Here is a 24,099-nt window from a genome sequence, read left to right as displayed (position 1 = left end):
AAATATTAGACATTAACATGCAAGTTTAAGATGCCGTCACCAAGTTTTTGAATAACTAGTATAACTGTATATTATATTAAAACGTCCATGGTCGAGAATTTAAAATCTCCGTTGTTTTTGAATAAGTCTGGAAATCCTCTTCCTAATTAATTTCTTTGTCTTTAATATAAGCGAATATAGTTTGATTATAACATCATGGGCTTATACTATTTTGCACTGCCAGATTTGTCCATGGGTCCACTAAAAATTAAAATTTGAGCTATCTAGATTTTCTTAGGTATATTATCAATTAATTATCATTGATAGCAGCAGGCGAAATCGTGATGAACTCTTATAGATAGGATAACGACGAGTGGGGGCTACTCTACAGTAAGATAAGAAGGCAATATAAAAGCAGATTGAATTTTGACAAGGGACACAAGTGATCCATTCACCATGAAAGTGTTCGTTGTTCTGGCTTTGGCTCTGGCCGCCGTCTCCGCTGAGACCATCCAGCAGGTTCACCCCAAGGATCTGCCCAAGGATACCAAGATCAATGGCCGCATTGTGAACGGATATCCGGCAACCGAGGGCAAGGCTCCCTACACGGTGGGTCTTGGATTCAGTGGTAACGGAGGATGGTGGTGCGGTGGCTCCATCATTGCCCACGACTGGGTGCTGACTGCTGCCCATTGTACCAACAATGCCGGACAGGTGACCATCTACTACGGTGCCACCTGGCGCACAAACGCCCAGTTCACCCACACTGTCGGCAGCGGCAACTTCATTCAGAACCACAACTGGCCCAACGAGAACGGCAACGATATCGCCCTGATCCGCACCCCTCACGTGGACTTCTGGCACATGGTCAACAAGGTGGAGCTGCCCAGCTACAACGACCGTTACAACATGTACGATAACTGGTGGGCCGTCGCTTGCGGATGGGGATTGACCACTGCTGGATCCCAGCCCGACTGGATGGAGTGCGTCGACCTGCAGATCATCAGCAACTCTGAGTGCTCCCGCACCTATGGCAACCAGCCCGATGGTATCCTTTGTGTGTCCACCTCTGGCGGCAAGTCGACCTGCTCTGGCGACTCTGGCGGCCCTCTGGTTCTCCACGACGGTGGCCGCCTGGTGGGTGTCACTTCCTGGGTTTCCGGAAACGGATGCACCGCTGGCCTTCCCTCTGGATTCACCCGTGTCACCAACCAGCTGGATTGGATCCGCGACAACTCCGGTGTCGCTTACTACTAAGCTCGATTATCCGTTTTTTAATAAATGAAATGCATAAAAAATAATCACTTGGGTTCGATTTGTATATAGATCTTAAGTTCATATTTAATGCTACAAAGTTTTTTAGGTAGATTTTAAAAGAAATACGGCTAAACGATTGAGTTCAAGAAAAATTTGCTACAAAAAGACCATGTTTAAGGAAAGGAATTTTCTTGAGGGAATGTTCCAAGGAACATAAATAAGAAGTTCTAATTATAATAATAATAAGAGGAAGACTAATTATAATCGTTCATCTATAGGAAATGTTATAATAAAATATTTTTGGTTTATAAATTAAGTGCTGGTACCAATATAAACATAACTAAATATTTAAGTTAAGGCAAACATGACAAAGAAATTTTCGCTAATAAGAGCAATTACTTATTCCCCTAAAGTATTTGATTAAAACGATAGAAATATTTTTAAACTAATTATAGACTTCTATAAGTTCTCAGTTAGAAAAGTTATTCTAGAACCTGGATAAACGTATTTCACTCTTAGATATATTATGTATTTAACACAAATACATAGTATTTACAAATATTTTGCAAAATATCTCCAAATTAATAATAATATATTCTCAAAACTAAAATCAAGGAGTTAGAAAAATAGTTGTTTCAAGAAACCATTTAACTTTAAGTGGTTGGTATTTTCATCATAATATATTTTTTTCTCAGAATATAAAATAAACAATCAATTTTAAATATTTTAAATAAACAAATAAATTTTAAATATAAAATTTAAATATATAAACTCAAATTTCCTTTCAAAATATTGACCTTATTGACAAGGACTTGTTCCTTAATCTTCCTGTGCTTCTGTTCAAGTGGGCCATTTAGTCGAGAATCTGTGCTTGAATGGGTGCTTATCGGGACTTATCAACAGATCTGCTCCGAGTGGACGCACGTTCCCGTCGATAAACTCGCGTAATCTTTTAATGAATGAGTAGCGGTGTGGGGCTCTTCGAATTGAGTGGCAAGACATAAGCCGGAAAGTGTGTGGATCGGATAGGGAGATGAGAGTACGCTGTAATGATAGTGACGAATATTGGAGGCGTGCGAAATTAATTTGATAAGATTGTCCCGACGAAATGGATTGAACTTTTGAGTGGCGAGTAAGATCTTCAACGATATGACTATTGCTTTGGGGGGTATATAAATCACTCCTAGACAGCAGAGTATTCAGTTGTACTCAAGTAATCAACATGAAGCTGTTCCTAACTGTCCTGGCCGTGGCTGTTGCCTGTGCCTCCGCTCTGCCCCAGAAGGTGCAGCCGGTGCCCCTGAAGGATGCCGTCACTGGATCCGGATCCGGCTCGATCGAGGGTCGCATCACCAACGGTTATGCCGCCTCCGAGGGCAAGGTGCCCTACATTGTCGGTCTTGGCTTCAGCAGCGGTAGCGGTGGCTGGTGGTGCGGTGGCTCGATCATCGGCAACACCTGGGTTGTGACAGCTGCTCACTGCACCCATGGCGCTGACTCCGTGACCATCTACTACGGTGCTCTGTGGCGCCTGCAGGCCCAGTACACCCACACCGTGGGCAGCGGCAGCTTCCGTCAGCACTCGAACTACAACACCAACAACCTGAACAACGACATCTCCCTGATCAACACTCCCCATGTTGACTTCTGGCACTTGGTGAACAAGGTTGAGCTGCCCAACGGCAACGAGCGCTACAACAACTTCGCCGGCTGGTGGGCTGTGGCTTCCGGATGGGGCAGGCCTTGCGACAGCTGCGGCGTGTCTGATTACCTGAACTGTGTGGACTCCCAGATCATCGAGCGCAGCGAGTGCTCCAGCGTCTATGGAACCGATGTGGTCACCGACAACGTCATCTGCACCTCCACCCCCGGCGGCAAGTCCACCTGCGCTGGCGACTCTGGCGGCCCACTTGTCCTCCACGACGGTGCCAAGCTGGTCGGTGTCACCTCCTTCGTTGCCGCCAACGGATGCACCTCGGGACTTCCCGATGGTTTCACTCGCGTCACCAGCTACTTGGACTGGATCCGCGACCACACCGGCATCTCCTACTAATCAGCTTGATTTCGTTTTTGAAATAAAAAGTTTTGCATATAATTAACGTTTGTTTTTACTTATACTTGTTTATAAGAAGTGATTGATAACTTATAATAGGATGACGGTGAGGATGCTCTATGAAAAACCTTTCTCACAAGAATGGGAGGTCTACAGAAATTCACAAGCCTTTTCCAACCTTCTTTGGTGTTAATAATGCTTAAAATGGTGGCTTTGGAGAAAATAATATTCAAAATGAACATATTAATAATAATAAGAATATTTTATGTTCGGACTTTGATTTCATTTTTATATCTATTTTTAATTATCATTTTAAGCGTACCTTAAATTTTATTCATAAGGCTTGATTGATAACAATATAAAATATTCTCATCAGTCTTATTTGTTCTTAATCCTTATCTGTCCTATTCCCTACTTACGCTTCCCTACACTTATCTAAGTTATAGGTACTTTTGATTAAATCTGAGGGATTTGTTTACTTTTGGGACCTACCGTCGATAAGATTAAGGTTTTTGCACACGCAGGCAGAAATCAATATTATTAACTTTATAAAATTTGATTAAACTTAATTCTTCAAACTTTCCACACTCTTATCAATTAGATTACTTATCACTTTCAGGAATACTTGTAATCATTAAAAACATAAGTTCGTGCTTACCGATAAACATATCTGTGACTTAAAATAATGCAAGCTCATCACTGGACAAATGTTTGAAGAGTTAAAATCCAAAATTGCGGATGTTAGATTGGAAAAGTTCGTTGGATTTATATTTAATAAAAATAAAGGACATAGCAATGAGACTTTTAGGAACTATCAGCTAGTTTAAAAGCACCAAAAGGAAGCCATAAATAATGATAGAAACACAGGTTTAGTTTACAGATTGGTACGGGGCATTACCCGTACGGGGCATTGATGTACGATTTGGAGTTGGCTATAATCTAATCGAAAATGACAGTTTACTTTTAATTGAGCTGTTCCAAATTCGGTGCATTATTATTAAATGCGATCACCATAAATATAATGTGCGCTTTTGCAAAATCTTACATATAATCTCAACTTCTAATTTTTGATTCTACTTGTGCTTTGACACAACAATAAGGGTTTACGGGACTTCTGGGGGCCACAGAAATTGGTTCCCGTCTTAGCCTTATCACTGACATCATTTATGACTATTTCGAGGGATATTTATGAACTATATTAAATTCCAGATAGAACTTTCAGCTCTAAAAACTGTATAAAAGCGTCTACTTCGGGAACAGAAGCCAGTTTCGACATCAACATGAAGGTGTTCCTAGCTATTCTGGCTCTGGCCGTGGCTTCGGCCTCCGCCTTCGATGAGAAGGTCTTCGTCAAGGACCTGCCTAAGGCCACCAAGATGGAGGGCCGTATCACCAACGGATACGCCGCTCCCGAGGGTAAGGCACCCTACACTGTGGGTCTTGGTTTCAGCGGAGGCTGGTGGTGCGGTGGCTCAATCATTGGTCACGAATGGGTTTTGACTGCCGAGCACTGCATCGGAGATGCCGCCTCTGTGATCGTCTACTTCGGAGCCACCTGGCGCACCAACGCTCAGTACACCCACACCGTCGGAAACGGCAACTTCATCAAGCACTCCAACGCTGATATTGCCCTGATCCGTATCCCTCACGTGGACTTCTGGCATATGGTTAACATGGTTGAGCTGCCCAGCTACAACGACCGTTACAACAACTACAACGAGTGGTGGGCTGTGGCTTGCGGATGGGGCGGTACCTACGACGGCAGCCCACTGCCCGACTGGCTGCAGTGCGTTGACCTCCAGATCGTCCACAACGATGAATGCAGCTGGACCTACGGAAGCGTTGGCGACAACACCATCTGCACCCGCACTGTTGACGGCAAGTCGATCTGTGGAGGAGACTCCGGCGGTCCTCTGGTCACACACGACGGCAACAAACTGGTGGGAGTCAGCAACTTCGTTTCTTCCAACGGTTGCCAGTCTGGAGCTCCTGCTGGATTCCAGCGCGTCACCTACCACTTGGACTGGATCCGTGACCACACTGGCATCTCTTACTAATTTTTAAATAAAACGATCATTTAAAAAGCTATCCATAAAAAGTTTTACATTCATTTAAAGAATATTTAACAATAAAAAAAGGGGGTTCGGGACAAACTGGTGGTTAACGCGCTTTGTTAGTACAACATCTTTCTTTTTGATACGTAATCTTTTGTTTAAGTTATAAGTTACTCAAGATTTTGATCCTTTTTATGATCATATTTTATGGATGTACTGAAAAACATAATTTTTACGTGCTAACAGAAAATTAAAATATATGTGATTGGTAATAGTAAATATTTCTAAAAAGGTATAAAAATAAAATTATTTTAAATCTTAAAATTAAAGGATCTGCTGAATATGTCACCAGAAAATGTTGAAGAAGACTTTATAAATGATTTATTTTGATAAAGATCAGACAGTGAGTTGAACATGTTTTATAACACACTCGACTACAATGTTTGTTTTTGTTCAATTATTAATTGCTGACACTTCACAGACTAATTAAATAGGAAGAGGCGAGGATTCTTCAGATTTCCTCGGCAACAGCTTGTTTTTTTTCCATGAATATGAAAGGTAAAACCAACCTATGAAAGAGAATGGTTATTCTTATCAAATCATTTAGTAAATACAATTCACTTTTTGAGACTCCCAATGAACGTACGATTTCCTAAACCATTGATGATATATACAATTTGTGTAAACATTTGTTTAATAAACAAATAATATTGAAAATCATTCATGTCGAGAGATCATTGTAAATTCTTAAGTGTTAAAAATTATGATTAGATAGAATGGTCTACACTGCTAGACAAACATAGTTATAAATTATGATAAAGAAAATTCACAACAAGTTTGAATAGACCCATAATATTGTGCGCAACGGGAATAAATTATTTTCTGAATACAATTTTGCAATCTCTAAAATAAAGTGATTTGCAAAATAAAATAAAACAAAAACCCCCGCAAAGTATTTCTTGTTTGAATTTTACTGGGCTTATCGAAGACATCGTTTATGGGAGGCTTGAGGAATATTTACGAACCCATTCAAGCTGGAGATAGGGATATTTTAAATAGAGTTGTGGGAAGCGTATAAAAGCGGCTACTCTGGAAACAGAAGCCAGTTTCGACATCAACATGAAGGTGTTCCTAGCTATTTTGGCTCTGGCCGTGGCTTCGGCCTCCGCCTTCGATGAGAAGGTCTTCGTCAAGGACCTGCCTAAGGCCACCAAGATGGAGGGCCGTATCACCAATGGATACGCCGCTCCCGAGGGTAAGGCCCCCTACACTGTGGGTCTTGGTTTCAGCGGAGGCTGGTGGTGCGGTGGCTCAATCATTGGTCACGAATGGGTTCTGACTGCCGAGCACTGCATCGGGGATGCCGCCTCTGTGATCGTCTACTTTGGAGCCACCTGGCGCACCAACGCTCAGTACACCCACACCGTCGGAAACGGCAACTTCATCAAGCACTCCAACGCTGATATTGCCCTGATCCGTATCCCTCACGTGGACTTCTGGCACATGGTTAACATGGTTGAGCTGCCCAGCTACAACGACCGTTACAACAACTACAACGAGTGGTGGGCTGTGGCTTGCGGATGGGGCGGTACCTACGACGGCAGCCCACTGCCCGACTGGCTGCAGTGCGTTGACCTCCAGATCGTCCACAACGATGAATGCAGCTGGACCTACGGAAGCGTTGGCGACAACACCATCTGCACCCGTACTGTTGACGGCAAGTCGATCTGTGGAGGAGACTCCGGCGGTCCTCTGGTCACACACGACGGCAACAAACTGGTGGGAGTCAGCAACTTCGTTTCTTCCAACGGCTGCCAGTCTGGAGCTCCTGCTGGATTCCAGCGCGTCACCTATCACTTGGACTGGATCCGTGACCACACCGGTATTTCCTACTAACTTTTTTAAATAAGTATATAAATCATTTGAAAAGCATTGTTTTCTTTGAGTATTTATTTAAGTGAAGGATATATCGTTAGAAACTTAATAAGAATCGGGGTCATCAAGCATTACATTTGATAGATTTAGTTTTACACTACATTTTACATTTTGGCACCGGAAAAATACCAGCTATTAGATTTTACATTCGGTGCAGCCATCAGCTGTTTGTTTTCTAAGAACGGAAAAACAACAGCTGAGAACTTCCAAGTAAACAATACAATTACGCCGTGCACTTAAGGATTGCATTGGGAGTGCTCTTTGGTGGGCAGATCTCGAAATCGGAGGCGGCAGCATGTGTACTCTGCATCCCGAAGAGGAAGCCCACCTGGCGGCAATGGCTAGCGGTGTGCCAAAAACCCGCACACCCAGTCCAAGGCCACTTTTCTCCTCTTCCCCCCCGCGATCACTTTTCGATGTCTGTTGGGACGATGTTCTTATACCGAAGGTGGCCGTCTACTTGTCGCTAAAGGATCTCTTTAACCTGCGCTGCTGCTCGCGTACTGCGTATCGGTTTGCAGAGGCTGCCCTGGAAAAGAGACAGGTACTTCATTTATCCGGAAATAATACAAGCAATATTGATGTGGGCTTTCGAGTACTGGCCCGCTGTTGCCAAAGGCTGGAGGTGCTTCATTTGGCCTGCTGCCGATGGCTGACGGATGAACTTCTGCTGCCATTGTTGGCTAACAACAAAAAGCGTCTGTGGGCCGTCAACCTCAACGAGTGCGTCAACATTACGGCCCTTTCGCTGCAGCCAATCATCGTGGAGTGCAAGAATCTTCGCGTTCTGAAGCTTTCTAAGTGCCAGTGGTTGACGACTGGAGCCGTGGACGCTCTGACACTGCATCAGAGCAAGCTGGTGGAATTCGACATCTCTTATTGCGGGGCCATTGGAGAGCGCTGTTTGATCATTTTCTTCCGGAAACTTAATAAGCTCACCGTTCTGTCGCTTGCGAATACTCCCAGTGTGACCGACCAGGTGCTTATCCAGATAGGGAACTATTGCCGCGAACTGGAGCACATCAATCTGATCGGCTGTGCAGCCATCTCCGACTATGGAGTGCAGTAAGTAGTCCTTTAGAGATGTGCTTTTGTTGTCAGTAATGTTGTGCGTGCCATGTGTCTGTGTGTTTCTGGGAAAACATATTTGCATCTGCATCCGCATTTGCGTATTTTTCAGCGCTTTAACAGTGCACTGTCTGCGTCTTCAGACCTTGCTTATTCGTCGTTGTCCGCGGGTCACGGAACGCTCCTTGGCGCTTCTCCGTCAGCGGCGTCTGTACATCGATAGGCCACAGCAGGACTTGGGGCACAACGCGTACAACCTGAACGACTTCTATCCCAGCGACTTTCTTGTATACTAGCCTCTACTTCGTTCTCCCCTCTTTCGCAGCGCCTTAACCCAGAGTTGCCCGCTGCTGCAGTCCCTGATGGTGCAGCGCTGTCCACTGGTTACGGAACGGGTGCTTGCTCCACTCCGTGGTCGTGTCCATATAGATCGTCCCGGCATGGGCTACATGCCGACCGTGCAACACCACCGCCTATTCCTTCAGGTGTGAGATTTACTCTGATTCCGGACCAATTAACCCAATGTACCAAGGAGGCTTTCGAGGCTATCCAATGTTTTTGCTGTAAATACATGCCTCAGCATGGACGCTTTAATTTAACTTTTAGCTTAATCTTACAAATTGTTAACATTAATTTAGGCTGTACAATAAACATATTATTCATCTTTCTCTCCAAAAGCTCGAGCTTTTCGCATAAAAATACGGGTAAAAAAGCGTGGCTAAAATGCGGCCAATAAAAATACAATAGTGTGCTTTAACATTTCCCTTCGATATTGTGCGGATTCCCATCATTGTGCCGGGATTAATGGCGAGTTAGAGGTAGTCGTTTTAGTGGAATTCGCTCCGCTACTTTTCGTCAAATGTAGTTGTTGCTTGGTAGCCGAGCTTAGACCGAGGTCTTCATCGCCTCGACCATTTTCAGATCGCCATTGCTCGTGCAGGTGCTGCAGGTGAGCGTAGGCTGCCATGGACATATTCAAGCTGGGATTCACAGCACTTAGACCAGGTTCTCCCGTAAACGCCAAACCGCAGAGGCCAAGGTAAGTGTGAAAAGGATCTGGTGTTGCTTGAGGCCACTTGGCAAAGCCGCCAATTAGCTTGTCTTGTGTGCTAAGAATAAACTCCCGGTTTTTCGCGTAGTCAGTTAGCTCAAAACTATCTAGAATACAGAGAGAAGCACCAATCCAGAAGGAGTAACACGTGTCCACTGGCTTATTAGGGCGTCCCTGGAATCCATCCATCTGCCGGAAGATAAGCCAGCGTTTCATACGCTCCACGGTTTCGGAATCCAGACGATGCAGCTGACCACTGAGATGAAGTGCAGCTAAGGCACAGAATGTAGTGCCGCCATGAGCCTCACCCTCAAGCTCCTGACTAAAACCGTAATCGTACCGCATGCTCCGAATTATGAACTGAAACATGGCCTCCTTGTTTACATCGCCCCAGTAGTCCAGCATATAGCAGATGGTGGCGGCGCAGTAAACAAAACGCATATCATCTTCACTGCCATCGATACAGGCGCTAAAGCTACCCTCCGCCTTTTGAACTGCAGCTACTCCGTCCACAATGCTCTTGCGATCCAGGCGGGATAGATCATCGCCCAGCGTGACCAACACTGCGACGCTGGTGTACGTCATGGCCAGGTGACCCCATTGATACTTCCTCATACACTCCAAGATATCGGCATCATCACTTTTTGGTACCATAGCACGGCAACCCTACAATGAGTAAAATTGATTGATTTATCTATCTCAAAGTGGTTTTGCATGTTGCTAGCGTCGCTGATAAAGCGTGGAGCGATAAAACCGAGGTGGCGATGGGGTGGGGTGTAGTCTGGTAAATCAAGCTGCTGCGCAAATGGAGAACTTCCCTACAATTATGCATATTTAAACAGTAAATGCAGCAAAAATAGTAATGTAAATTCGATTCTACTTAAAAGCAGACTCGTTGACTTGAGATTCAAATCAATTATTTAATTTAAATGTTTTAATGTCTGTTGATAATCTAAAATACTTAATATTGTAATGCGATTTATAGATTTATGTTTTTAAATTAATAACTCTAATTACATAAATCATTTTTAATTATTACAATGAAGTTAGTTGACCTTTTATAAAATTCATGCACAAAACGAGCAAGTATTTAGAATTCAACAAGATAACGAATTTCTTAAATTGCCATCTTTGAGATGCTGTTAATTCAGAAGCTATTGTTTGTACATGTAGGTAGAATCAGATGAATTAGAAAAATTACGTGGCGCAGTAAAAAAGGTCTAAACAATATTTTTTAATTGTTTTGTATTCTCAGAAAGAATGGCTTCGGTATTCCAATAATAGCCATGTGAAATCTCTTCGTAGATTTTTTCACCAAGGAAAATATGAATGCTCGCATATCAACTGAATGAATAAATATTGGGGATGCGGCAAGGTCTGTCGCAGTCTCTGCTGCCTGGCCACGTATGGAGATAAGGAACTCAAATGGGCGTGGATGGTGGGAGAGAAAGCGGTTCTGTTTGGATTGTCAACGGTTGTTTATTCACCTGACAGACTCAAATTTATGCTCACCATGAAACCGCCGCAGTTTTTCTCGTTGTCGCGTGGCACAACTAGTCCTCCGTAGATCCAGTCAATGATGTCCTGCCTCATTTTTGGCGGCACGAGATGAAGGGAGTTGAGCACATCAAGACCACAGACAGCGAAGAACACAATAGTACTCCTGTAAAAAATGAGTAAAATGCTAATAAGGATAATGTCAGGATCAACTCACCTGGTGTTATCATGAGAGGCCATTCGAGCAGGCAGGAGGTTTAGGAATCGCAGTAGGTTTTTGGCGTGCTTGGAGAGCAACACAGGCTCCGGATCGACATGGTCTTCCATATCTATATGATGGGACATATCGGTTGTTATTTTAAAAACTTATGGCTGAACAGGAACTAAGTTATCAGGGTGACTGCTGCGATATGGATATGACTAAGCGTTGCGAGGCCCTTCTCTGGTAGATAGATGGTGCTGCTCTTGGTACGCGAGTGCGTCGTCCAATGGAGCTGCGCCTGCACGTGCACACACTTATATAGTCTAGCATTTACCTTTTGTTTATAATAAGCCGGTTTGCATCGCAATTTAAAGCTGTTGCGAACGATGAAAAACCCAAGAACACCACAAATAACAGCTGCTTCTTCTTTGATGGTTTGCCAATCGTGGCGAACGGCATTCACACAGTGGCAGTCCTCGAATTTGTAAATCATAGTACTGAAAGAAAAAATTTAATATAAGAACCATTTTAATAATTAAATATAGAATATTGTATATAATATATTATAAATATTTTTAAATTATTTTCTTAAACAAACCCTTTTGTTTTATATTAAATAATAAAAATAATAAATAATAATCAACCATTAAAACAAATATATGTGTCAACGTTCCATTGTGAATGGTTCATCTTCAGGTTCGAACAGCTGATTGCAAGCCGCATTTAATTTCTTAATTTTTGTAATTGTTGAATTAAAATTAGAGAATGCGAATAACACAATTTTTGGGCAGCAAATTGAAGAACTTCTCCAATCTTCCCAAAGAATACATCGAGCGCAGCAAAAAGCAGGTAACAGATTAACAAATGAAAATATTTACAATTAAGTACTTGTGCAAGGCGGCTCACGTAACAGATCGCATGGAAAATTTATCCACATTATTAAACAAAAATTGTTCAATGATTTTTACAGGTGTACTGGCAAACTCCAAAAGAAAGAAATTACCTTCCCAGTACGGTGGAGCGCAAGCGTTTCCGCTACACTACAAATCGGCCATGGACGGGACAATTTCGCCAGCAGAACATGCCTGGAACAATGCGTCGCAAGGTGTTTGTAGAACCAATTGGTTAGTTGAAGATTTAATGACATCCAAAGATTCCTGATAAATCATTTTATTTAAACTTTTAGAGGAGTGGAGTTTCTTCCGGGGCGACCGTATAGAAGTCCTCGTTGGCAAGGACAAAGGAAAGCAGGGAATCGTCACTCAGGTGATCCCCGAGCGTAACTGGGTCATTGTGGAAGGTTTAAACTGGCACTACCGTAAGGTGGGCGGTGAGAAGGAATTCCCTGGCATTATCATTAAGTCAGAGGCTCCGTTGCATGTCACCAAAGACATCCGTCTCGTGGATCCTTCAGACTTGCAGGGCACAGATTTTGAGTGGCGTTTCACCGAAGAAGGGGAGAAGGTGCGTGTTTCTATGCGATCGGGCAGAATCATACCCGTTCCGGAGACAAATAACCAGACTCACGATTACAAAACACCAAATGCCTATATCGAGAGGGAAAAAGATACGCCAGGTAAGTTATTTCATTGGATATCTCTCTCTCTCTTTTTGCAATGTTGTTCTACCAATTTCAGGCGCTGTTGTCGGCGAGATAACCTTCCAGCCCAAGCTGTCAACCTTCGAAATGGACATCATGGAGGAAATGGGCATTAAGGAGGAACGCACGCCAGCCAAAAGCTATTGGTACTAGTGTTATATATACTGTTTATTAAAATAATGTACAAAAATCCCAGAATTTCAAGCAAATTAGTTTCTTGTCATTTGCGCACTGTGCTGAACACCTCCTCGCGATGATCTCGTAGTGTCTTGGACAGTCTACATACACTCCCCTCTGCCTTTTCAAAATCAATGCGTAAAGTATTGTTAAATGTCTCGTAGAGCCAAGTGCAGGTCTTAGACATGTTCGATTCGTAGCTGGTGAAGACGCGACTGGTGTGTTCGTACCTAAATTGATTATTATTTTGTATGGTAGAACCTTCTCGAGAAGACTATTTTGGAACTCACCTTGCCTTGTTGGCTATATCTGTGATTAGGTAGGTATTACAGTGCTTGACGGCTAGAACCTGGCGATGACTCATGTATTTTAGTTCCACGTGCGGCAGAGCCAGATGAGCCGCCTCCAGGGAAATCATGGATGCATGCATCAGACTCCGGCAGTCTAGAGCCCACTGTAGCTTCTGTTTGGGATCTCTGAAAATAATTTCATGGTAATAATTACTACGTTATAACTGCAATACGCACATCATCCTGCCCAGCTGTCGCCATTGCTTTAATGCCTGAGTCGAGGAATTGGCAGCTGCTTTTAGTAGTAATCCGCAGATGCGCCACTGCTCCAGGGTGCTGCCAAGCTTATCTCTTGTATCTCTGGCAATCTCCAACTGCTCGTCAATGCTTTCCTCAAGGCGGGTCATGTATGTTCCCCCGCTTATATAAGCTATAATCCCATCTTGTTTCACATACAGCTCGTTTAACTCTGCGTAGCTGTCGACGAGGGTCTTTAGACGCACTTTGGTGTGTTCCAGCAGCTCTCCATAGTATCGAATGCTGAGCAAATATAAAGCAGACTCGCTCAGGTTGGCAAAGAAATCCTCGTGCATGGAAGCCTTGCGGGCATCGCCAATAACGCCCAGGTTGTAGGCAAGCTAAAGAAAAAGTTAATGCTATACTTGAGGAAATTTCATCAAATGCGTTAATGACAGGCCATTAACCTGGGCCAGGTCCTTGGTGGGTGTGTTGGCCACAATTGGGTCGCCCTGCCGGCCCATTGTGTAAGCTGGAAGGGGAAGGGCCTCCTCCGTCTCGTGTTCCCTCTCTCGCAAAGGAGTTACTCCCATGCCCTCGAGACCCAGCATCGCCTGGTGCTTACTCTGAAGGTGTTCTATCCAAGCTTCGGCGGTGGCCATTCGTGGTCCCGGACAGGTGCCCTCTAGCTTGCTGATCTGCTCGTCCAGGCGGACATACTGCTCTACAATATTCTGGTGACGAAATGAAAGGGGTATTGATTTGGGCGAGTAGCTAACGGATTCTCACAAATACCATTACTCCGTCGGCGCCATTCTGGCGAGGTTGCGATTCCGAGCTGACCTCCGTGACGATAGGATTCGTCTGCGTATCCATGGAGGAGCCGCAGCCCATCGCTCAGGCTGTCAGTCCGAAATGTTGCACGAAGTATATCCGCTCCTCCGACGATGACATCTTCCGCCTTGAACCTTTCCAGTTCGCCTGTCCAGCGCTGAATGAGCTTTCGTTTGGTCCGTCATGTCCACTTATGAGGGAAAACACAATAACAAAATTATTTTTTTGCGCGCTAGCCACTGAACAGAGCTAAACCAAATCCACCTCGACCCATTTTGGGAGGTGGGTGCATGCTTAAGCGTTACCCCCATTTGTTCCCATGTGAGTGTCCTTTAGAGTGGACTTTTATTAGCAATAACAAAAATATATATATATTTATTTCTTGCGGGAATTTCCTATTTAATTTTTAGATAAATTTTCCTTTACATTTTAGTATTTAAATATAAGTACGATATATATTATTTTTAAGGTCCACCCCAAGGATCTACTGTGTGCCAACAGCTTGTTATTTGCTTTGCTACCTAGTTTTGTTAGTGTGTGACTATGGTTTGTTGGATTTGTGAATTGGCACACCGTGTGTTTGTATTAACAAGTTAACAAAAAAACAGCAACAAATGGGTAGCCATTAACATCTGCTCATCGTGTAGGAAATGTGCAAGCTCACCTGAACGAAGGACGAATTTTAGTCTTTCTAGAATAGGGTACTAATCGACCCGCAACATAATCCATCAGCAGGATAATAATCTAGATTTTGATAAATTACCAGCAAATTATAGGTTGACTTCGATGAGGAGCTATTGGGCTTTGAATACCCTAAAAAGGAAATCATTTAGTTTCACGTATCTTATATTTTTACGAAATTACATTTTGTTGAGCAATATTTAAGATATTTTTTATTCTTCAGAAATACTTTAACTAATTAATTTTTTTAAGCTTGACATATGTATATATAATTTAGAATCATTAGTTTTTAGTCTTGATAACTTTTGTATGTTAGGCAAGAGCTGTAGATTTTTTAAAATTAAAAAGGTGCTTAAGAATTCAAGAGGTTCAATAAATTGTTCACCCTATCCACACCTCAATCCACTTCGCTACCACCTAATGCTCTATCCCACTCCAGAGTGGTATGGGTCTTGCAATCCCCTTGACAGTTGGTCATTAAACCTGTCCAAATGTGGGTTCCAACCTTTCTGGCCCTTAAGCAATCGCTCAGAAAACAAATATATAGCGGGACCACATGTCGCATGAGCAATGGAGTGCAACCAAACGCAATGGCGTCGGAAAATAATGGGTCAACTGACGACGTTTAAATAAGTAATAATCTGGCCAAGTGTCGATAAGAGTGGAGGAGTGCAAAATGCAAACTTGTTGATGGATGGCGTGTAAGCTTTTATGGGGTAGCGAACGAGCAAGCAAAACATGGACATCCAAAAGCCATATAGGCGCCTGCGCTACTCTGAATATCAAAGGATAGGGTACCTCATCTTTTCATTCTTTGCTACAGGAAACGGTATGAACGAGTTAATGGACATTAATTGATACATTATTGGACCAAACTTTTGGAAAAGTAAATGAGGATATAACCTTAAAAGAAACTACATCCGCCAGACACCTTTCCAAACAAATATCTTTAATATATGCAAGAACTTTAAAACAATCAGAATTAAAACTATTTTAAAAATATTTAAAACTTTATTAACATTAACATTTTATTAACAATTTGGTTAGTTAACTAAAAACAAATTTTAGTTACGCTTGTACAGTTATGCTCGAGGGCACAAACATCTTCTGATAAGATCTTCCTGATACTTTACACCCTTTAATAGGTTTTCGCAAATGTTTTCACAGTCATCGGCTAAAGGGGTCACTACTGGTGGTCTTGGCCACGGCCAGGGCCACTGAGGAGATGGCAATGGTGCCGGCAAGTGTTGAGGAATACCTGGTACCTGAGGCCATTGTGGACTTGGAAGTCCTGGAAACTGTGGCCATTGTGGATTATAGGGGTTGGGCTGCCAAGGCCACACGGGGTTGGGATAAGATGGATAAGGATACCACCAAGACCAGGGCGGGATCTGGCTAGGAGGTTGAGGGCGGCAGGGACAAGGGCGACGTGTCGTGGATTTCGGTCGGGGTGTTGTAGTTGTGGTACACCTCGAGGTTGTGGAGGGAGCACATGTTGAAGTCGAAGTTGTCGGACAAGGAGTTGTTGTGGGCGCAGGCGTTGGTGTTGTCGTTGGGGCACATGTGGAAGGCGTTGTCGGGCTTCTGGTCGTGGTAGTTGTTGGGGCACAAGTGGAAGGTGTTGTCGGGCATCTTGGAGTGGTAGTTGTTGGGGCACAGGTGGAACGTGTTGTCGTGCATCTTGGAGTAGTAGTTGTTGTGCATCTTGATGTGGAAGTTGACGTGCATCTTGGAGTGGTAGTTGTCGTGCATCTTGGAGTGGTAGATGTCGTGCATCTTGGAGTGGTAGTTGTCGTGCATCTTGGTGTGGTAGTTGTCGTGCATCTCGGTGTGGTAGTTGTCGTGCATCTTGGAGTGGTAGTTGTCGTGCATCTTGGTGTGGTAGTTGTCGTGCATCTTGGAGTGGTAGTTGTCGTGCATATTGGAGTGGTAGTTGTCGTGCATCTTTGAGTGGTAGTTGTCGTGCATCTTGGTGTGGTAGTTGTCGTGCATCTTTGAGTGGTAGTTGTCGTGCATCTTGGAGTGGTAGTTGTCGTGCATCTTGGTGTGGTAGTTGTTGTGCATCTTGATGTGGAAGTTGACGTGCATCTTGGAGTGGTAGTTGTCGTGCATCTTGGAGTGGTAGATGTCGTGCATCTTGGAGTGGTAGTTGTCGTGCATCTTGGTGTGGTAGTTGTCGTGCATCTCGGTGTGGTAGTTGTCGTGCATCTTGGAGTGGTAGTTGTCGTGCATCTTGGTGTGGTAGTTGTCGTGCATCTTGGAGTGGTAGTTGTCGTGCATATTGGAGTGGTAGTTGTCGTGCATCTTGGAGTGGTAGTTGTCGTGCATCTTGGAGTTGTAGTTATCGTGCATCTTGGAGTGGTAGTTGTCGTGCATCTTGGAGTGGTAGTTGTTGTACATCTTGGAGTGCTAGTTGTCGTGCATCTTGGAGTGGTAGTTGTCGTGCATCTTGGAGTGGTAGTTGTCGTGCATCTTGGTGTGGTAGTTGTCGTGCATCTTGGTGTGGTAGTTGTCGTGCATCTTGGAGTGGTAGTTGTCGTGCATCTTGGTGTGGTAGTTGTCGTGCATCTTGGAGTGGTAGTTGTCGTGCATATTGGTGTGGTAGTTGTCGTGCATCTTGGTGTGGTAGTTGTCGTGCATCTTGGAGTAGTAGTTGTCGTGCATCTTGGAGTGGTAGTTGTCGTGCATCTTGGTGTGGTAGTTGTCGTGCATCTTGGTGTGGTAGTTGTCGTGCATCTTGGAGTGGTAGTTGTCGTGCATCTTGGTGTGGTAGTTGTCGTGCATATTGGAGTGGTAGTTGTCGTGCATATTGGTGTGGTAGTTGTCGTGCATCTTGGTGTGGTAGTTGTCGTGCATCTTGGAGTGGTAGTTGTCGTGCATCTTGGAGTGGTAGTTGTCGTGCATCTTGGAGTGGTAGTTGTCGTGCATTTTGGTGTGGTAGTTGTCGTGCATCTTGGAGTGGTACTTGTCGTGCATCTTTGAGTGGTAGTTGTCGTGCATCTTTGAGTGGTAGTTGTCGTGCATCTTGGTGTGGTAGTTGTCGTGCATCTTTGAGTGGTAGTTGTCGTGCATCTTGGAGTGGTAGTTGTCGTGCATCTTGGTGTGGTAGTTGTTGTACATCTTGGAGTGGTAGATGTTGTGCATCTTGGAGTGGTAGTTGTTGTGCATCTTGGAGTGGTAGTTGTTGTACATCTTGGAGTGGTAGTTGTTGGTGCACATGTGGAAGGTGTTGTCGTGCATCTTGGAGTGGTAGTTGTTGTACATCTTGGAGTGGTAGTTGTTGTAGACCTTGGAGTGGTAGTTGTCGTGCATCTTGGTGTGGTAGTTGTCGTGCATGTTGGAGTGGTAGTTGTCGTGCATCTTGGTGTGGTAGTTGTCGTGCATCTTGGTGTGGTAGTTGTCGTGCATCTTTGAGTGGTAGTTGTCGTGCATCTTGGTGTGGTAGTTGTCGTGCATCTTGGAGTGGTAGTTGTCGTGCATCTTGGTGTGGTAGTTGTTGTACATCTTGGAGTGGTAGTTGTTGTGCATCTTGGAGTGGTAGTTGTCGTGCATCTTGGAGTGGTAGTTGTTGTACATCTTGGTGTGGTAGTTGTTGGTGCACATGTGGATGGTGTTGTTGTGCATTTTGGAGTTGTAGTTGTTGGGGTAGAGGTGGAACGAGTTGTCGTGCATCTTGGAGTTGTAGTTGTTGTTGCACAGGTAGATGGCGTTGTTGTGCATCTCGGAGTCGAAGTGGTTGGGGCACATGTGGAAGATGTTGTCGTGCACTCTGTCGTGGTCGAAGTGGTTGGGGCACGTGGAAGGTGTTGTCGTGCACTCTGGCGTGGTAGTTCTGGTACAGCTAGAGGTCGTTGTGGTACAAGTGGGCAATGCGGTGGAAGTCTCAGGGGTACAAGTACTAGTAGGAATTGCTGTGGATGTGTCTACGCTACACGAACATGTAGGTATTGGAGTAGAAGTTTCCACGCTACAGGTACAGCTTGAGGTGGTAGTATCAGTGCACACGGGAGTTGTGTCGGTAGAAATTTCTGTACTGCTTTCAGTAGACTGATCGGGACAACTGCCCGTTACTGGAGGACACGTGCAGGTGACTGCATCGGTGCTGGTAGTAGGCGCATCTGTTGATTCCGTGGTCGCTGGAGTGTTCGTTGTTCGTCTTGTAGTTCTTCTCGTGGTCCGTCTAGTAGTTCTTCTTTTTGTTGTTCTACGAGGTTTTTTTGTTGTAGTCCTGGGCTTTCGAGTCGTTGTATAATCTCCACAATCACAAGACTGCGTTGGGTCGGGAGTCCATATGTAATCCCCCCCATCTCCGGGTATTATTTCCTCGACGGGGCCATCTGCGAGATCGTCCCAATTGATGTCAGCTTTAACCTCTGCAAACTGTATGAGCATAATGCTCACTATGAAAAGAGATTATTAGTTAAACTTACAAAACGATTCCGGTAGAAGGTCTATAGAGATACTATTTACCAGCTATGCAGATCAGGGCTAATTTCATTTTGTTACTCCTTGCAATAAGCGTTGATAGTGTTTCGGAAAGTACACGGCGTACGTCTTTTATAGGCTTGAACTCTGCCCAAATCGAGTTTGCTCAAACCCATGCATGTGTGCAAATATTCCTTTTGTGCATTTAACTTTTTATAAATAGGGCAAAAGTTGTTTAAACAGTTTCACTTTTATGTTTGGGCAAGCTTACTAAAACAGCCGTTTTGAACACGTTTCTTGTGTAAACAATAATCTTAAATCGACCCACAGATAACGGTCGTTGCAGGATGTAAGTTTTAAGAATGTCTCGAAAATTTCCATTAAATTTCATTATGTAGTTGTTTTTACTATGGGATACTCATATATCAATTAAAAAATAAAATTTGTAATTAAGTTGTGAGTTACTTTCCTTTCTTAAAGATATATTTCATTTATAAATAATTAGCGTTGGTCAATAAAAGGCTTACAAACGTCACCTGTTGACGGTTGACAGCGGTTGCTAAGAATACCAATTCGTTTATATATACATATAAAGGCCGACCACATGTCGTCTGAGCAATTGAGTGCATCTAAAAACGGGGGTATGAGAATTTAATAATAGGTCAAGTAAATACGTTTGAATAAGTCATAATCTGGGGAAGTGTCGACAATCGTGGGAGTGCAAAATGCAAACTTGTTGATGGGAATCATGACCCCCGAATGAGGCGAGCAAAACATGAGAATCCGCAACAATAACTCAGCGCCTGCGCCATCCTGGAATTTGGTGACTATAATAGCACGTAGAACCGAAGGTTGGGGGGCGTTGAGGGGGCGTTTTCACTTTCAATATTGAAAGCATCGCCGGCGGCTGAATGGAAACCGAAACCCCGCAACTGCTTCGCGTCTGACTCGGATTTATATACAGTCGGGAAAGATTCCGTTCAGTCGCATCGTGCCTCGTGTGCGGCAAAGATGTCCGCTACTGTAACTCGCTGACGTCCATTACCATAATCTCTGGAAAAGCTCCCACGCTCTGCCATCCGATTTCCCATCCTACCTGCTGATTTCCAAGACTATGGGTCTGCGAGATACAATCCGTAATCTACGGCCGGATAGTCCCGGCCGGGACAAGGGAAGTATCGAGCTTCAGCATCGGAGTCCAAGGAGCGTGTGTCATCATAACCAGGTGGCCGCCGTCCAGGTCACCGAGCAGTCGCTACAGGTATGGCGCGCACTGCCAGCCGAAATTCGCCATGATCCCAGCATGGCAAGTTTTCAGATGGAGAACGAACGCATCCACGGTGAGTTAACCCTACTGAATCGGGGACAGGAAGCACTTGAGATATTTAATTCATGGTAAAATCTTGATATGCCCCTCCAGTGCATATAAATCCATATGATTTAAATCAATAAACTGTCAAACATCAAAATAAATGTCAGCTCAATTGCGAGGCCACGAACTTAGCTGGTTCATTAATTATTTGAATGCCACCCACTTGTAGGTTCCTCGGCAGGAGCCAGCGACGATGAGGATGAGGAGGGATATGATGAGGTCAACAGAAAGAATCGTGTTCAAGATGAACCGGGATCGAGTTATGCGGGTTCCGACTTCTTGGACATCAAGACCAGGCCTGGTGATGAGAATGCCACCGATGACGAGGCTACCACCCATTCTGACCACGAACCGGCTAATGGACCGGGCAATGCCAAATCTCAGGCACGGCGGATTCATCACAAGTCCAAGCGCTCTAAGGAGCAGAGACAGCGAGATAAATTGTGGAAACGAGCTGGCTTGCTCCTCTTTTGGTTGCTTGCTGCCGTGGTGCTGATCTCAGTAGGGGAGAAGCATCTGCTGGAGAAGACTATCGATGTGCCACAGGGAGATCAAGGAAAGTGTAAGTTTTTATAATTTGAATTATTATATTTATTATTTCCTAAATATTTTTATTATTAGATTTTAAATTGTTGCAAAAACCCACCGGAGACTTTCGGCTGAAGATCCATGGCGCTTTTAGGGAGCTCTCCACGCTGGATACCCCTGAAAATGAGACTTTGAGCTTTGGATTTCTAACTGTGCAGCCGCAGGTGTCTACTTACATTGGCGAGAATCGCAGTCAAGTGTTCCAGGTGGGTATTATTTTACCTTAGGTGCAAGATAGGCCAAAGTGACTTTATCTACATTTTAAGCTCTTTAATGTATTTTTCCATATTTTAGGACATTCTTCCGGCTTGGCGTCTACCACTGCTCTCTGAAGAGGAGTTGGTACGTTCTCCGGCTGTGGCCAGTAATCGCACTTACCAGATGACTCAGGAACTGAGCGACATCCTGGGAGAAAAGGATAGCGAGTTCCGTTTGCATATCCACAGCGATGTTGAGACGGATTTGGCGATTATCCTAAACTACAATCCATTGATAGTGAATGCCAGAACGGGGAGTATACTGGCTGGTCTGATCTTATTGATCTTCTATGCCTTGCTGGTGTGGGAACTCTTTGAAAGAACTTTTGTGGCTATGATATGTTCTATACTTTCGGTCACGGCTCTGGCCTGCTTTAATGGTGGGTTATTAAATCCTGATATCAGCTAAAATATCTTATTAACCTCTAACTAATATAGATCGCCCAAACATGGATGAGATTATCCAATGGATGGATATGGAACTGCTGACCTTACTATTTTGCATGATGTTGCTTATTTTGATACTGACGGAAACGGGAGTCTTTGACTACTTGGCTGTATTTTGTTTTGAAATATCAGGTGGCAAGATATGGCCAATGATATACAGTCTTTGTTTAGTCACCTGTCTAGTGTCCAGTGTGCTGGACAACATGACAACAGTGCTGCTTCTTACACCAGTAGCTATCCGTTTGTGTGAGGTGATGCAGTTGGATCCGCTGCCTGTGGTGATGGGCATCATAGTACATGCTAATATCGGAGGAGCACTTACACCCATCGGAGATCCCATCAGTATTATAGTCAGCACTAATCACTTTATTGTTGATAATGTAAGTAGGTTATGTGACTTATCTAAAGGGACGTAAAAGAAGTTCTTGCTTTTTTCAGGATGTCACCTTTCCCACCTTTGTGGCCCACACTTTCCCCGGGGTTCTGTTAGCTGTTTTCCAAAGTTGCATATATCTGCGTCTGTTCTATCACAATATCGACGCACTACGTCTCAATGAACCCAAGGAGATGAGTGAACTAAGAAGAGAGATGAAGGTATGGCAGAGGGCCCTTAATGCAGTGGCCTCCTGTTCCAAGGATGCGCAATTAGTGAGGGGAACTCTTCAGGGTAAAGTTAAGCAGCTGAAGAGAACTCTTAGAAGATTGCAAAAGGGTGTGGGATCCTCGGAGGTCTATACCAATACCCTGGATGAGCTTAAGCAAAAGGTAAAAGGTTTTAGTAACCCTCAGGGAATCTCTCTAACAAGAAATCTCTTTTCTAGTACCCGATCAAAAACAAGACTCTGCTATTGCAATCCGCTGGAGCCCTAATGTTCGTCATAATCTGCTTCTTTATTCAATCCGTGCCACATTGGAGGACTCTGCCTCTCGGTTGGGTAGCTCTGCTGGGTGTGATCCTGTTGCTGATCATTCTGAATCGCGATGACATGGAGCATCTGATGCACCGCATCGAATGGACCACGTTACTCTTCTTTGCTGCCATGTTTGTGATGATGGAGTGCGTGGAGCGACTGGGCATCTTCTCCTGCATAAGTGAGCTCACGGAACACGTGATTCTTTCGGTGGGCAAGAATCATCGCCTGGCAATGGCCATTTTCATGATACTGTGGATGTCTGCCCTGGCATCCTCTATATTGGATAGCATTCCGGTGGCTGCCATGATGGTGAAGTTGGTCACATCACTAGTGGCCAAGCCGTCGCTTGGATTACCTCTCCAGCCTCTTGTTTGGGCGTTGACTCTGGGAGCTTCGATGGGTGGGAATGGAACGCTGTACGGAGCATCAGCCAATGTCATTGCAGCTGGTATTGCCGAACAACATGGCTATAAGCTCTCATTCACCCGATATTTGAGGACAGTGTTTCCCATGATGCTGGGCCAGATCACCCTGATGACTGTCTATCTACTCGTGGCTCACGTTGTCTTTGAATGGCATTGAGACTCTTTTCGTATTTATTATCCCAGTCCCGAATTAATAATATATTATTATATCTAATGGAAAATGTTTTTTCACCTCGAAACTATGGTTATTTTGTGTCAGATTTTACTGTAGTTATTGTCCTTTTACAACCGAGTCTTGATGTGTTTTCTGTATTTTGAAATAAATAATAAGAATATCTGTACCTAAGAGTTTATTTGTGATTGGCAAATGAATTAAAATATACATAAAATATTGAAGTATATATGGATTTTCGTTCGCTTGGATAGTTGGCTGGACTGATGGAAATGAAGAATCTTTTCCGGGCCCCTCAAGGCTGTATATGTAATGTCGTGTAAAATGCTCTAATTTTGGAATTTATTGTCTGAGGTCAAAGTGTGGAAATCGTAAAAGTTAATAAGGCAATAAATATTAGGGGATATAGCTTTTATATTGCGATTTCCAAAGGAGCAAATGAAAATTATTAATACACTACCATAAGACTTCTATAATTTTTCTAAATTTCATTTTTAAAAACTATAAAATGCAACTTATAAATTTCATAATTTTCGTATTTCGACACTTATCCCATATGCACCTTGGAAAGAAAACAAAAACAA

The 24,099-nt window shown here is 43.9% G+C and overlaps 10 protein-coding genes across 11 annotated transcripts; 7 read left to right on the top strand and 3 right to left on the bottom strand.

Annotated features, from left to right (window-relative positions):
• Nucleotides 1-429: 429 nt before the first annotated feature.
• On the top strand, nt 430-1,280 carry LOC108102695 (serine protease 1-like). The gene has a single exon (XM_017207839.2). The coding sequence runs from the start codon at nt 436-438 to the stop codon at nt 1,234-1,236; it is 801 nt and encodes a 266-aa protein (XP_017063328.1). The 5' UTR covers nt 430-435; the 3' UTR covers nt 1,237-1,280.
• Nucleotides 1,281-2,443: 1,163 nt separating this feature from the next.
• Nucleotides 2,444-3,331, top strand: LOC108102687 (serine protease 1). The gene has a single exon (XM_017207827.1). The coding sequence runs from the start codon at nt 2,459-2,461 to the stop codon at nt 3,287-3,289; it is 831 nt and encodes a 276-aa protein (XP_017063316.1). The 5' UTR covers nt 2,444-2,458; the 3' UTR covers nt 3,290-3,331.
• Nucleotides 3,332-4,560: 1,229 nt separating this feature from the next.
• On the top strand, nt 4,561-5,377 carry LOC108102519 (serine protease 1-like). Its single transcript, XM_017207555.2, has one exon. It carries the CDS (start codon nt 4,570-4,572, stop codon nt 5,344-5,346), a length of 777 nt encoding a protein of 258 aa, XP_017063044.1. The 5' UTR covers nt 4,561-4,569; the 3' UTR covers nt 5,347-5,377.
• A 1,060-nt stretch (nt 5,378-6,437) lies between these two features.
• On the top strand, nt 6,438-7,275 carry LOC108102518 (serine protease 1). Its single transcript, XM_017207554.2, has one exon. It carries the CDS (start codon nt 6,463-6,465, stop codon nt 7,237-7,239), a length of 777 nt encoding a protein of 258 aa, XP_017063043.1. The 5' UTR covers nt 6,438-6,462; the 3' UTR covers nt 7,240-7,275.
• A 193-nt stretch (nt 7,276-7,468) lies between these two features.
• On the top strand, nt 7,469-9,023 carry LOC108102665 (F-box/LRR-repeat protein 15). Of its 2 annotated transcripts, none has more exons than XM_017207804.2 (2): nt 7,469-8,343; nt 8,672-9,023. In XM_017207804.2, the coding sequence occupies exons 1-2, from the start codon at nt 7,574-7,576 to the stop codon at nt 8,835-8,837; spliced, it is 936 nt and encodes a 311-aa protein (XP_017063293.1). In that variant the 5' UTR covers nt 7,469-7,573; the 3' UTR covers nt 8,838-9,023. The 2 variants fall into 2 exon arrangements, with proteins under 2 accessions (XP_017063293.1, XP_017063292.1); XM_017207803.2 differs by lacking the exon at nt 8,672-9,023 and adding an exon at nt 8,459-8,660.
• On the bottom strand, nt 8,902-11,544 carry LOC108102664 (geranylgeranyl transferase type-1 subunit beta). Its single transcript, XM_017207802.2, has 4 exons — nt 11,431-11,544; nt 11,112-11,223; nt 10,910-11,060; nt 8,902-10,063 (listed from the first exon to the last, which is right to left on the bottom strand). The coding sequence occupies exons 2-4, from the start codon at nt 11,219-11,221 to the stop codon at nt 9,134-9,136; spliced, it is 1,191 nt and encodes a 396-aa protein (XP_017063291.1). The 5' UTR covers nt 11,222-11,223; nt 11,431-11,544; the 3' UTR covers nt 8,902-9,133.
• A 242-nt stretch (nt 11,545-11,786) lies between these two features.
• LOC108102522 (probable 39S ribosomal protein L24, mitochondrial) lies at nt 11,787-12,905 on the top strand. Its single transcript, XM_017207559.2, has 4 exons — nt 11,787-11,945; nt 12,067-12,220; nt 12,283-12,672; nt 12,734-12,905. Exons 1-4 carry the CDS (start codon nt 11,862-11,864, stop codon nt 12,847-12,849), a joined length of 744 nt encoding a protein of 247 aa, XP_017063048.2. The 5' UTR covers nt 11,787-11,861; the 3' UTR covers nt 12,850-12,905.
• On the bottom strand, nt 12,854-14,294 carry LOC108102521. Its single transcript, XM_041818429.1, has 5 exons — nt 14,190-14,294; nt 13,868-14,134; nt 13,401-13,801; nt 13,164-13,349; nt 12,854-13,103 (listed from the first exon to the last, which is right to left on the bottom strand). Exons 1-5 carry the CDS (start codon nt 14,292-14,294, stop codon nt 12,917-12,919), a joined length of 1,146 nt encoding a protein of 381 aa, XP_041674363.1. The 3' UTR covers nt 12,854-12,916.
• Nucleotides 14,295-15,997: 1,703 nt separating this feature from the next.
• On the bottom strand, nt 15,998-19,413 carry LOC108102513 (mucin-2). Its single transcript, XM_041818428.1, is given in 3 exon segments — nt 15,998-18,710; nt 18,712-19,315; nt 19,386-19,413. Coding segments are annotated over 3 exon segments (3,345 nt in total).
• A 1,026-nt stretch (nt 19,414-20,439) lies between these two features.
• Nucleotides 20,440-23,739, top strand: LOC108102697 (P protein). The gene is made up of 7 exons (XM_017207841.2): nt 20,440-20,680; nt 20,882-21,274; nt 21,334-21,506; nt 21,595-21,937; nt 21,996-22,384; nt 22,443-22,769; nt 22,826-23,739. Exons 1-7 carry the CDS (start codon nt 20,455-20,457, stop codon nt 23,498-23,500), a joined length of 2,526 nt encoding a protein of 841 aa, XP_017063330.2. The 5' UTR covers nt 20,440-20,454; the 3' UTR covers nt 23,501-23,739.
• The last annotated feature ends 360 nt before the right edge of the window (nt 23,740-24,099 follow it).

This window comes from Drosophila eugracilis, unplaced genomic scaffold (genome assembly GCF_018153835.1).
Source record: "Drosophila eugracilis isolate 14026-0451.02 unplaced genomic scaffold, ASM1815383v1 contig_1197, whole genome shotgun sequence".
Taxonomy (NCBI): Eukaryota; Metazoa; Arthropoda; class Insecta; order Diptera; family Drosophilidae; genus Drosophila; species Drosophila eugracilis.
This window is presented reverse-complemented; position numbering and strand designations above follow the sequence as displayed.

Coding starts and splice junctions, on each gene's coding strand:
- LOC108102695 (XM_017207839.2), top strand. CDS start 436: ATGAAAGTGTTCGTTGTTCTGGCTTTGGCTCTGGCCGCCGTCTCCGCT.
- LOC108102687 (XM_017207827.1), top strand. CDS start 2,459: ATGAAGCTGTTCCTAACTGTCCTGGCCGTGGCTGTTGCCTGTGCCTCC.
- LOC108102519 (XM_017207555.2), top strand. CDS start 4,570: ATGAAGGTGTTCCTAGCTATTCTGGCTCTGGCCGTGGCTTCGGCCTCC.
- LOC108102518 (XM_017207554.2), top strand. CDS start 6,463: ATGAAGGTGTTCCTAGCTATTTTGGCTCTGGCCGTGGCTTCGGCCTCC.
- LOC108102665 (XM_017207803.2), top strand. CDS start 7,574: ATGTGTACTCTGCATCCCGAAGAGGAAGCCCACCTGGCGGCAATGGCT. Junction 8,344..8,458: donor ATCTCCGACTATGGAGTGCA/GTAAGTAGTCCT, acceptor CGTATTTTTCAG/CGCTTTAACAGTGCACTGTC.
- LOC108102664 (XM_017207802.2), bottom strand. CDS start 11,221: ATGGAAGACCATGTCGATCCGGAGCCTGTGTTGCTCTCCAAGCACGCC. Junction 11,061..11,111: donor GCCTCTCATGATAACACCAG/GTGAGTTGATCC, acceptor CATTTTTTACAG/GAGTACTATTGTGTTCTTCG. Junction 10,064..10,909: donor AAAACTGCGGCGGTTTCATG/GTGAGCATAAAT, acceptor TACTCATTGTAG/GGTTGCCGTGCTATGGTACC.
- LOC108102522 (XM_017207559.2), top strand. CDS start 11,862: ATGCGAATAACACAATTTTTGGGCAGCAAATTGAAGAACTTCTCCAAT. Junction 12,221..12,282: donor GGTGTTTGTAGAACCAATTG/GTTAGTTGAAGA, acceptor TTAAACTTTTAG/AGGAGTGGAGTTTCTTCCGG. Junction 12,673..12,733: donor GAGGGAAAAAGATACGCCAG/GTAAGTTATTTC, acceptor TACCAATTTCAG/GCGCTGTTGTCGGCGAGATA.
- LOC108102521 (XM_041818429.1), bottom strand. CDS start 14,294: ATGGGCTGCGGCTCCTCCATGGATACGCAGACGAATCCTATCGTCACG. Junction 13,802..13,867: donor CCACCAAGGACCTGGCCCAG/GTTAATGGCCTG, acceptor CTTTTTCTTTAG/CTTGCCTACAACCTGGGCGT. Junction 13,350..13,400: donor CGACAGCTGGGCAGGATGAT/GTGCGTATTGCA, acceptor AATTATTTTCAG/AGATCCCAAACAGAAGCTAC.
- LOC108102697 (XM_017207841.2), top strand. CDS start 20,455: ATGGGTCTGCGAGATACAATCCGTAATCTACGGCCGGATAGTCCCGGC. Junction 21,275..21,333: donor ACAGGGAGATCAAGGAAAGT/GTAAGTTTTTAT, acceptor TTTTATTATTAG/ATTTTAAATTGTTGCAAAAA. Junction 21,507..21,594: donor ATCGCAGTCAAGTGTTCCAG/GTGGGTATTATT, acceptor TCCATATTTTAG/GACATTCTTCCGGCTTGGCG.